Genomic DNA, 12,308 nt, shown 5'->3' with positions numbered 1-12,308 from the left:
GACTGAGTTCCAGGAAGTAACATCCTATCTAGGATCAGTCAGGAAAGGCCATTGTCCATGTGAGAGGAGAAAATACATGCAATGTCCTCCATGATGAGATACCTCCTGAGCAATAATATAAGAATTGTGTCACTCTTCAGTATTACATTTAAAGAGATACTGCACCTTATCCAAACAGGAATACTGAGAATGAAAGTGGGTCTATTACCAAACTGCAAGCACAGTAGAAGTAAACTCAGCAGTCCTGGGTAAACTGAGGAATGTCTTTCACCCCAATTACAAGGACTAGAGGGGATCTGTTCAACACTTATGCAACTTAAGGAAATTATGGATTGTGTGAAATCTCTCTACTGATGCCATTTATCCTGTTTAACCTGATTCTTCCATTCCTTGGCAACATTTATTTTTCCCAATAAAATTCAAAATGCCCTCCCCACAGCCACAATCCATCCCTTTGAAAAACCCCTTGCAGATTCAGACATAATTTTAAGAAAACACAAAGAGTTTAAAAAATTAATTTTCTTCCAAAGATCTGCACCCTAATGGGGATCAAAGTATTAAACTAAAGCAATGCTGGTCTGAGAGTAAAATACAGCTAGTAAATTGATGTGTGCATGTGTGTGTGTGTGTGTGTGTGTGTGTGTGCGCGCGCGCACGCGCGCTCAGTCCCTCAGTCATGTCTAACCTTTTGTGGCCCCAAGCATTGTAGCCCACCAGATTCTCCTGCCCATGGAATTTTAAGTGAAAATTTTTTTTTAATGTTAAAAGAGTAATGTCTGCTTTTTTAAAATTAGAACAAAAAACATAAATTTATAAATAATTCTGTTTACTCTCCACCATCCCCATTTCTTAGGAGTGACACTTTCTTCTGTATTCTTCAAGGTGATTTTTAATTTATGTATTAGTATCTTTATGTATGTATGTGTAAAATACTATTTTATAAATTGATAGAATCATGCTATACAAATGTTCAGTAATTATTTTCTTTCATTTAAAGATACATTTAAATATCATTTTATGTCTATATCTATGACTATGTTTCTCAAAGTTTTTGTCAAATGGAGAGCAAGGCAATTTTTAGGGGACTAGTAGTCCCAGAAAAAGTAGAACAAAATTAAAATACAGATTGCTAACTTTCAAATGAACATGAATAATCATGAAAATTTTGTATTCTGATATTGATAAAATAATAAAATAATTTAGAGTGTCCTGTTAAGATTTCTTCAGGATGAATACACGTTTAGTAGGTGGAACTGACATATCAGCAGTTTTAGGAAATTCAGGGCGCTGAACAGCTTTTGCTTAAAGCATCTCAGGAGGGCTTCCTGTGTGGTTCAGAGGTAAAGAATCTGCCTGCAATGAATGCAGGAGACACAGGAGATGTGGGTTTGATCCCTGGGTTGGTAAGATCTCCTGAAGGAGGGCATAGCAACCCACTCCGGTATTGTTGCCTGGAAAATTCCATGGACAGAGGAGCCTGGCAGGCTACAGCCCATGGGATCGCGAAGAGTCGGACATGACTGAAGTGACTGGGCAAAGTGTCTCAGAGTTCCCACATCACTATCATACTGGGACTAACATAACCGTGTTTCTATGTGCCAGGCACTATGCCAGCCAATTTTCACTGAAAAATCACATTTATACTTCACAGCAGGTGGTTACTAAGATCCTTATTTTGAGGGTTGATAGTGTGGGGGCTAAGGAGGAAAAAGGAAGGTGAGTTTTCAACTGGCAGAGCCATCTTTCACTGGTAACCTTAGAAAATTTATAGTTTTATAAACCATAAGTAACTCCTCTCTGAGAAACCTCAGAGACCTTGAAACACTCTAACTTCTTTCATCCACACTGCTCTGTTTCTAAGGGCCAGGGTCTAGACTAAGCAATGTGTGTATATGTTTCATATCAAAACAACGTAAAAAAGCAGGATTATCTTCACAAATGAAGAACATGAAGATCAGAGGATAAAAAACATTCCCAGTGTAATGTAACTAATTAGGCAAGGTAGCCTATGAGTCCAAGTCCAGTTCCATATTATTAAATAATCCTATATGAATTCTGAGCTTCTAAAATAAAAGAATATATATGTCCTCAGTTGTGTCCTTTATTGATAATTTCTACGTGTTCTTTTTTTTGGGGGGGGAGGGGGGGGAGATTTACACAATTCTAATTAATTTTAATTTACACAGTTTTTAAACAGGGAATCTCATTGGCATTAGGAGAAAATAATGTCGATTAGGGTAAAGAGCTCACCTGCCAAAAAAGGAGATGCAGGAGATGTGGGTTCGATCTCTGGGTTGGAAAGATCCCCTGGAGGAGGACATGGGAACCCACTCCAGTATTCTTGCCTGGACTATCCCACTGACAGAGGAGCCTGGTGGGTTACAGTCCATAGGGTCGCAAAGAGTTGGTCACGACTGAAGTGACTTAGCAGGCATGCACAGAATGAATTCAAATGGCAGAAATTGTGTCTATATCTATCTAATAGAAGGTACCCAGGGTAGAAAGAAGTGAGAAGAATGAATTTACAGAATAACAAAAGATCAAATTCTGATATTTTATAAAGAATAAGTTCTATGAATATGAAAATTGATGATACTTTAAAATTTTTGAAATTTATTTTGCTAATACACTTAAATAAAAATAGAAACACTTGAAATACTTGGAAAGATAAATATGTATATTTTTGTCAATATATTTTCAGATTATTAATAGTATCATTCTGTAAGTTTATACAAACTGTTAGCAAAATGCTTGTAACTAACTGATAGTAAATAAATGTGCTTGTTACCTTACTTTTATATTCCAGAGAACCAAGAGCTGAACCACTGAACATGAATAGGATCAATGAAAGTGTCCCCCAAGAGTTCATCCTCTTAGGTTTCTCAGATCGACCATGGCTGGAGCTTCCACTCTTTGTGGTGTTCCTGATTTCCTATATCTTGACCATCCTGGGCAATCTAGCAATAATTATTGTGTCCCGTCTGGATCCCAAGCTCCATACCCCCATGTATTTTTTTCTTACCAATCTCTCACTCTTGGACCTTTGCTACACCACAAGTACAGTTCCACAAATGCTGGTAAACATATGCAGCATCAGGAAGGTGATTAGTTATGGTGGCTGTGTGGCACAACTTTTCATTTTCCTGGCTTTGGGTTCCACTGAATGTCTCCTCCTGGCTGTCATGTCCTTTGATAGGTTTGTAGCCATTTGTCGGCCTCTCCACTACTCCATCATCATGCACCAAAGGCTCTGCCTCCAGCTGGCAGCTGCATCCTGGGTTAGTGGCTTCAGCAACTCAGTATTGCAGTCTACCTTGACCCTGCAGATGCCACTCTGTGGCCACAAGGAAGTGGATCACTTCTTCTGTGAAGTCCCTGCTCTGCTTAGGTTGTCATGTGTGGACACAACAGCAAATGAAGCTGAACTATTCTTTATCAGTGTGCTATTCCTTCTAATACCTGTGACACTCATTCTGATATCATATGCTTTTATTGTCCAAGCAGTGTTGAGAATACAATCAGTTGAAGGTCGGCGAAAGGCATTTGGAACATGTGGCTCCCATTTGATAGTGGTGTCACTTTTTTATGGCACTGCTATCTATATGTACCTGCAACCACCATCCCCTGCCTCCAAGGACCGGGGAAAGATGGTATCCCTTTTCTATGGAATCATCACACCCATGTTGAACCCCCTTATATACACACTTAGGAACAAAGATGTAAAGGGAGCATTTAAGAGGCTGATTGCAAGGATTTTCTTAATCAAGAAATATCCAAAGGATAGGCCTTGTTAAAGCCTTGAAGTTTACTACTTTAATAATTTAATAAATTTAATAATAACTAATTTAAGTTAAATGAAATATGTCGAAGCTGCTTTAGTCTGACTACTGTTAGAACTATTATGGTGAACTTCTTCAAATAAAATGTCACTGACAAAAAACTACACTTATTTCCTACTGTCTGCCTCTAGTCATTGCACAAGTCCTAAAAACTGGTGCATTATGATCCTCTAAAATAGTGTAAGCTTAAAATATTTAAAGTGTCAGGCTTTATAACACTGGTTTGTGTACTTGGTAAAGAGTCTTAAACTTCTGTGAGTCTAGAATAAAAGCTTAGGAAACAGAACATTTTTATACACATTCAAATATGCTTACACATACCACAAATATTTTCTTAATTACAGGAGATAGAACAGAAGTCCATAAAGCCATACAAAGCCCCCTCCTCTTATAGATATAAAGTTAATGATAATAGCTTAAATTTTAACACTATTCCCACATCAACACAATATTTGGGTTCCACAATGATTTTTCTTCCATAGTTTTACCTGGATCTTCTCTCATGTCTATGCTTTCCATTTATCCTAAATTGAAGTATCTTATTCTATTTCATCTATCAAATAAATTTGTAGCTACATTGTAGACCTGAATCACACACTCTTTATTGGAATTTTTTTCCTGATTCCCTTACCATCTATGTTATCTGTCTCCTTTTAAGCCCTAAAGCAATTAGAATCTAAATCATAAAACTAGCTAGTGACTATATCGGAGAAGGCAATGGCAAGCCACTCCAGTACTCTTGCCTAGAAAATCCCATGGATGGAGGAGCCTGGTAGGCTGCAGTCCATGGGGTCGCTAAGGGTCAGACAAGACTGAGCAACTTCACTTTCACTTTTCACTTTCACACATTGGAGAAGGAAATGGCAACCCACTCCAGTGTTCTTGCCTGGAGAATCCCAGGGACGGGGGACCCTGGTGGGCTTCTGTCTATGGGGTCACACAGAGTCGGACATGACTGAAGTGACGCAGCAGCAGCAGCAGCAGCACAGTATATAATGATATTCATTGCTTATTCAATGCACTTTTCTTGTGTAAGAAGAAAACCTTATGTTAGATCCCTTAGGTACCATGGATTATAATTTATATTTCTTCCACATGGCCTTCAGAGTTCATCAAAGTGCTGAGAAATATATTTGCACACTGTGAGTTGGTTTTTGGCTGATTTTATGAATAGCTGACATGCTGTAGTTCATGGGGTCACAAAGAGTCGGATATGACTGAGTGACTGAACTGAACTGATGAATAGTTTCACTGTAATAATTTTAACCAGTTCTTTTTCTAATTACTTCTTCTACTAAATCCAAAAACAGAAAATACAGTAACTAAGGAACACAATTAGCTTGTTTCCTTTGAATACCTTACACTAACAAGGTACATTTCTGCCTCAGTGTAATTTTCTGACACATCATGGCAGATCTTAAAACTCCACCTGGAGGGCTTTTAAAATCCAAGATCCCTGGGAGTCAACCCACCTACACTCCTAGAGTTTCTAAAGTAGAAGATCTGGAGGGAGCGGCTGGGAATTGCGTTTCTAATTAATTCTCAGGTTGTGTAGATCAGGGACCACACTTTAAGGACCGCTGAGCTAATGGTTAAAATGAATAAAGATGTCTTGCTAGTCCTGGAGATCAGGGTGGGCCACCTCCCAAAATATCACAATGGCATTATTTTGAGTTGAAGTTGCTTGAGAAGCAGCAGATACAAGAAGGAAACTCTGACCCTCCTCTGTCTCCTAGAAAACAGAGAACAAATCTCTCATGTGAAAGGTACACTCCCCACATCTGAAGGTAGGAGGACACCCTGATCACCGCAGATAGGGAATTTGGGCTGAGAAGCCAGTATAAACCATCTGTTGTTAATTAAACATACAAATCACTGACTTCAGTTCTAGGATTCACATTTTGAGAGATACATATATTGTAAAACCAAAATGCTTCTGCAGAATAATGACTAGAGAACTGAGGAATCAGAACATCATGTCTCTTGAAGAACTACTGAAGGCCTAGGTTTATTTAACATGGAGTGAAAATACTTTGTCAGTGTTTGATGCAATAGTTATCTTCGCGTATTTAAAGGGCAGTCATGTAGAGTATTGTCTGTTCTGTGAAAGATAGGATTCATATTAATGGGTAAAAATAAGTTGGTATTATATAAAAAGGGATTCACAATAAAATTTACATTATACTATGATGAAATAGTTACATTTCTGGCAATATGGGAAAATAGAAATCTATGTAAAATAGAGACTCAATTAGTCTACCTAAGGCTTTTCCTTTTTAAAATATGCTTTACAAATTTTCTGTAGCTAGATCACATGTCATAACCATTTCTGTGAATGACCAAAGAATAAAAGTAGACATAGAGAAAATGATAGATGTAACTAAGCCTTTAGAAAAATGTCATGTAGAAATTGATTCTTGTGGCTTCTAAGGGAAGAGTTTGGTGGAAGCTACTGTGATTTAATGTATAGGAGTCAACACTGGAAAAAAAATAGAGAAGTTTAAATGAATAAATATCTCTGTGGAGACAAGATTTTCAATTCTGGAGAGAAGTTGGACTACATGACTTGTAAGATCATTCCTGATCCAGGAAGTCTGTGGCTAAGTCAGTAACAATTAGGAGAATTTTATTAGATATAAAAAATAACCTCCTGAAGATAAAATTTGTGATATAATGGAATATATAAATAAAAGATACAGTGAAATTTATTCTCTCACATTTCTGGAGGTCAAAAGTCTAAAGTCAAGGTATCAGTAAGGTCATGCTTCCTCTGGAAGCTGTGGTGGGGGTGGGGGTGGTAATTAGAGGGATCTGTTCCTTGTCTTTTTTGTTTTCTATTGGCTGCTGCAAGCTTCGTGTTGCACCACTCTCAGTTCTGCCTCTGTTTTCATATCTCCTTCTCTGTGTGTGCTTCGGTCTAATCTCCTTCTGCCTTTCTCTTATAAGGACACATGTGATGGCAGGTAGAGCCCACCCAGGTAACCTAGCATAAATTTCTCAAGATCCTTGAGTAATCACATCTTTTCTATTGAAGGTAACATCCAAAGTTCTGGAGATTATGAGGTGGACATATCTTTGGGGAAGTTATTATTCAAGCTACTACATCATCTATAATGTTCAGGATGATGTATCCCATCATGCCATGAAAACTGAAGAGTAACAGTAGCTTTTGAAGATTTTCTTCATTAAATGTGTTGAGTGGTACATACGGGAGAGTTCCCCCTTTAGTGCTTATTTTTATATTTTTTTATTTTTTGGCTGTGCTGTGTGGGATCTTACCTGATCAGAGATTGAACCCATGTCCCCTCCATTGGGAGTACAGTCTTAACCACTAAACAAACAGGGAAGTCCCATTCCTAACTCCATTTTAAATGAGGTTTATTTCATTTTCACAGTATTTAAAGCAGAATAATGCGCTAATGTTACAAAAGGGGCAATCTGGAGACAGAGACTGTTTTGATATTATTTCCATAATTCACTGTTAAGATAGTCAAAGCTGTGGTTTTTCCAGTAGTCATGTACCGATGTGAGAGTTGGACCATAAAGAAGGCTGAGCACCAAAGAATTGATGTTTTAGAACTGTGGTGCTGGAGAAGACTCTTGAGAGTCCCTTGGAAAGCAAGGAGATCAAACTAGTCAATCCCAAAGGACATCAACCCTGAATATTCATTTTAAGGACTGATAATGAAGCTGAAACTCCAACTTTGGCCACCTAATGTGGAGAGCTGATTCATTGGAAATGGCCCTGCTGCTGGGAAAGATTGAGGGCAGAAGAAGGGGACAACAGAGGATGAGATGGTTGGATGGCATCACCAACTCAATGGACATGAATTTGAGCAAACTCCGGGAGATAGTGAAGGACAAGGAAGCCTGGGGTGCTGCAGTCCATGGTATTGCAAAGAGTCAGACATGATTGAGTGTCTGAACAATAACAACTACTGCTAAGAATATAAAATTATATATTTTGTATGAAAAATCTATCCAACGATCTTTTTTGTTTGTATTTGATTTTATCCAGAAGAGAACCCTGAAATGGATATCATGTGTGCTTATTTGCACAGTTGTGTCTTCTGCACAGTTGTGTCTGACTCTTTGCCACCCCATAGACTGTAGCCTGCCAGGCTCCTTTGTCTTTGGAATTATTCTGGCAGGAATACTGGAATTGATATCAATAGTGCTCTAATCGTATGGTTTATTACAAGATTCGATAGTCCCTATTTTAATAAGATGAGCATACTGTGTCTCAGGTTATTTGAAAGAATTCCTTGTAATTTAGATTTGGGACAGCTAGCCCTTTTAAACATTATATACCGACAACTCTAAATCACCCTTTCACACACCAAATTCAGTCTTTTATACACCGCCCAATAAATGATTGGATCCCCACATGGTGACATGCTCTACTAAGATAGAGAGAGGTTGAAGGAATGACTATGAACAAAACACCTAGTAAATATTAATGAGCAATATCACAACTTTTAGAAGCTGTGTTATTGTGTACTATTAGTTTTAGGAAAACTCATTGGTGTTTTTACATATAATTCAATTGTTTACATCGTTTTTCATTGATCCCAAACTTTTTTGATAGTTAATCATCAAAAGATAGTATAAGTATTTCTTTGGTTAGAATTTTACGTTTATTGCACTTTGTGGCATTTTTCTCTTCTTTATTTTGGTTTGAAGAGTCTATACAATTAGCTCAAGCTCTGCAATACCCAACATTTAATGATATATTCAGTTCAGTTCAGTCGCTCAGTCGTGTCCGACTCTCCGCGACCCCATGAATCACAGCACGCCAGGCCTCCCTGTCCATTAAAAGGTAGATAATTTTAGAAAAAAAATTTTAATGTGAGAAAATAAATTTCTTCACTACATATTCCATTTAACCAATGAAAGGGCTTTATTTGCACACCAAATTACCGAGAATCATTACTTGTCAGTTAGCAGGGATACTCACTGAAGAGGATTAAGAATGTTTTTGCCCTCAAGCAGCTCACAAACCAGGGACTGAAGCAGAGACAGGATACAAAGATCAGTAAATGTTTCAGTCATCATTTACTGCTGTGCAAAAAAACTTAATGGCATGAAATTCCATCCATTTTATTATGCTCATGGATTATATAGGTGAATTTGGACAGGGAACAAAGGAGATGGTTTGGCTTTGCTCTACAGTGTCTGGGAAAGCTTAGTCCATGGGGACTAGAATTATATAGCAGCATCTTCACTTTGTTGACCTAAAACAATACAACAACCAATTATTTTATCAGCAAAATGGGTATACTCAGAAACAGCAAAGAATAACATTTCCTGGCATGTAACCTATGGGGAACCACCGGCAAGTCCAGAGAACAGATGAGAGGAGTGCTCTTCTATAGAGAAGGGCAATAGGGTGGAGCTACTATAAACATGGAGTCCACTGGAAGAAACTGGGAGTTTGAAGTGTACTGGCTTTTCACTGGCTGAGTTGTGGCAGTCTCTTATTGGCTGGGCTGTTGCCTGGCAATGAGAAATTCTTTCTTCCTCCTGCTGGATAGTCAAGTGGTAAATAACCACTTCCTTAAATGGCAACCCACTCCAGTACTCTTGCCTGGAGAATCCCATGGAGGGAGGAGCCTGGTAGGCTACAGTCCATGGGGTCGCAAAGAGTCGGACACAACTGAGCAACTTCACTTCACTTCACTTCACTTTGGAGACACCAGGGTACCATCTCTTTCTGTTGGATCAGCAACTGACCTGGAGTGGTAGGGCTTAGAGCTCTCTCTGCTGCTGCTAAGAGCTCTCTCTACAGCCTCCTAACTCCATTTAAAATGAGGTTTCTGTTTATTAACTTTCATAACTTGTAAGTCTGGCATCTGGGTTGGGATAACTGAAAGACTAGACTCTTACTGGGAATGTTAACCAGGGCACTGTTATTAGCCTCTCCATGTGACTGGCATAGGCTTCCTCACAGAATGGTCTCAGGGTAGTCAGACTTCTTAACATGGTTACTCAAAACTCTAAGAGTAAGTTCTAACCAACAAGGTGTTAGGACCTAGCCTTCTGTGTCACAATATCACTTTTGTCATACTCTATTGGTTAAAGCAGTCACAAGCTCACAGACCTCTCTTATCTTCAAACAAGACAGAATAGCGTTAAGTCTGGATAAGGAGGAAGTGGGAGACTCTGAATGTGACGGATATTTCTCCTTGGCTACCTCACACTCTCACCCTCTTCCCCACTCTATCTTAGGTCACTTTAACAGTAACAAGCAGGAATATGAAAGCTCAAAAATAGCTGGAGAAAAAGAAACGAGATTAACATAGGCCCATGAATTATCCTCCTTTTCACAGATCCTGACATGGAAAATTAGGAGAAGGAAATGGCAACCCACTCCAGTGTTCTTGCCTGGAGAGTCCCAGGGACGGGGGAGCCTGGTGGGCTGCCGTCTATGGGGTCACACAGAGTCGGACACGACTGAAGTGACTTAGCAGCAGCAGTGCCCAAGGTTTTTGCGCTGGGCTGGAGGAAGTACAAGCTGGAATCAAGATTGCCGGGAGAAATATCAATAACCTCAGATATGCAGATGACACCATCCTTATGGCAGAAAGTGAAGAGGAACTAAAAAGCCTCTTGATGAAAGTGAAAGAGGAGAGTGAAAAGGTTGGCTTGAAGCTCAACATTCAGAAAACGAAGATCATGGCATCTGGCCCCATCACTTCATGGGAAATAGATGGAGAAACAGTGGAAACAGTGTCAGATTTTATTTTGGGGGGCTCGAAAATCACTGCGGATACTGATTGCAGCCAGGAAATTAAAAGAGGCTTACTCCTTGGAAGGAATGTTATGACAAACCTAGATAGCATATTAAAAAGCAGAGACATTACTTTTCCAACAAAGGTCTGTCTAGTCAAGGCTATGGTTTTTCCCGTGGTCATGTATGGATGTGAGAGTTGGACTGTGAAGAAAGCTGATCGCCGAAGAGTTGATGCTTTTGAACTGTGGTGCTGGAGAAGACTCTTGAGAGTCCCTTGGACTGCAAGGAGATCCAACCAGTCCATTCTAAAGGAGATCAATCCTGGGCGTTCATTGGAAGGACTGATGCTAAAGCTGAAACTCCAATACTTTGGCCACCTCATGCGACGAGTTGACTCACTGGAAAAGAGTCTGATGCTGGGAGGGATTGGGGGTGGGAGGAGATGGGGACGACAGAGAATAAGATGGCTGGATGGCATCACCGACTCTGTGGACATGAGTTTGAGTGAATTCCAGGAGTTGGTGATGGACAGGGCGGCCTGGCGTGCCGTGATTCATGGGGTCGCAAAGAGTCGGACACGACTGAGCGACTGAACTGAACTGAACTGAACTGAAGGAAGCCTTAAGGCTTCCCTGGTGGCTTAGATGGTAAAGAATTTGCCTACATTTCAGGAGACCCAGGTTCAATTCCTGGGTCAGGAAGATCTCCTGGAGAAGGGAATAGCTACCCACTCCAGTATTCTTGCCTGGAGAATTCCATGGACAGAGGAGCCTGGTGGGCTACAGTCGATGTGGTTGCAAAGAGTCAGACAAGACTGAGCAACTAACACTTATGTCAATAGTCATTTCTGGAGAAGGCTGTGATGCATAGCTGAAGCTGTCCAGATACCTTTTTGTGAAGAAGAAAAAAACAAAAAGAAGTCCTTCCTTAATTTTTAGACTTCCTGTTTACAAACTAAAATGAATATCTTTGAAATGATTCATCTCAACCAGTTAAAGGAAGTTAGACTCTGATAAGTTAAAGGTATATACGTAGGAGTAAAATGTAAGACAAAAATAACATAATAGATGGATGAAGTGGTAAAATATTATTTGAAGCTGATTGTAATAAGTTAAAGATATATTCAGGCTTATGTCCAACTCTTGCAACCTATGTACAGTAACCAGCCAGGCTCCTCTGTCCATGTTATTTCCCAGGCAAGAATACTGGAGTGGGTTGTCATTTACTACATTAATAAATGAAACAGAGATACAGCTAGTAAGGTAAGAAAGAAAGTAAATAAATGTAATTATAAAACATTCAGTAATAAAAAGAAAGCAAGAAAAGAGGGGGAAAGAAAAAACATAAAAATACAGGAAACAATAAGTATGACAGATGACAGATTTAAATGCAAGCATATTGATAATCACATTAAATGTAATTGAAGAAAGATTACCAAAAAAATCCTCAACTTTCACTTTAAAGAAATAGGAAATAAGAACAAATGGAAACTTAATAATAACAGAAGAAAAGGAAATAAAAAATATCAAATTTCAGTAGAAGTGAAATCAATAAAATAGAAAACAAAAAATTTTTTTTAAACTATGAAACCAAAAGCATGTTCTTTGGGACTATCAATAAAATTGATAAACCTCTTACCCAGAATGACTGGGGGGAGGGAGACACAATTACCAATATCAAGTATGAAAGAAGTGATATCATTACAGTTGCTACAGATAATAAAAAATAATAAAGAA

At 38.9% G+C, this 12,308-nt stretch overlaps 1 protein-coding gene across 1 annotated transcript; it reads left to right on the top strand.

Moving 5' to 3' along the window:
* Positions 1–2,831: 2,831 nt before the first annotated feature.
* On the top strand, positions 2,832–3,794 carry LOC129543312 (olfactory receptor 2B2-like). The gene has a single exon (XM_055406404.2). The coding sequence runs from the start codon at positions 2,832–2,834 to the stop codon at positions 3,792–3,794; it is 963 nt and encodes a 320-aa protein (XP_055262379.2).
* The last annotated feature ends 8,514 nt before the right edge of the window (positions 3,795–12,308 follow it).

The sequence above is a fragment of the Moschus berezovskii genome, chromosome 23, assembly GCF_049115385.1.
Source record: "Moschus berezovskii isolate FMDL1 chromosome 23, NW_MosBer_1.0, whole genome shotgun sequence".
Classification (NCBI taxonomy): Eukaryota; Metazoa; Chordata; class Mammalia; order Artiodactyla; family Moschidae; genus Moschus; species Moschus berezovskii.
This window is presented reverse-complemented; position numbering and strand designations above follow the sequence as displayed.

Coding starts and splice junctions, on each gene's coding strand:
- LOC129543312 (XM_055406404.2), top strand. CDS start 2,832: ATGAATAGGATCAATGAAAGTGTCCCCCAAGAGTTCATCCTCTTAGGT.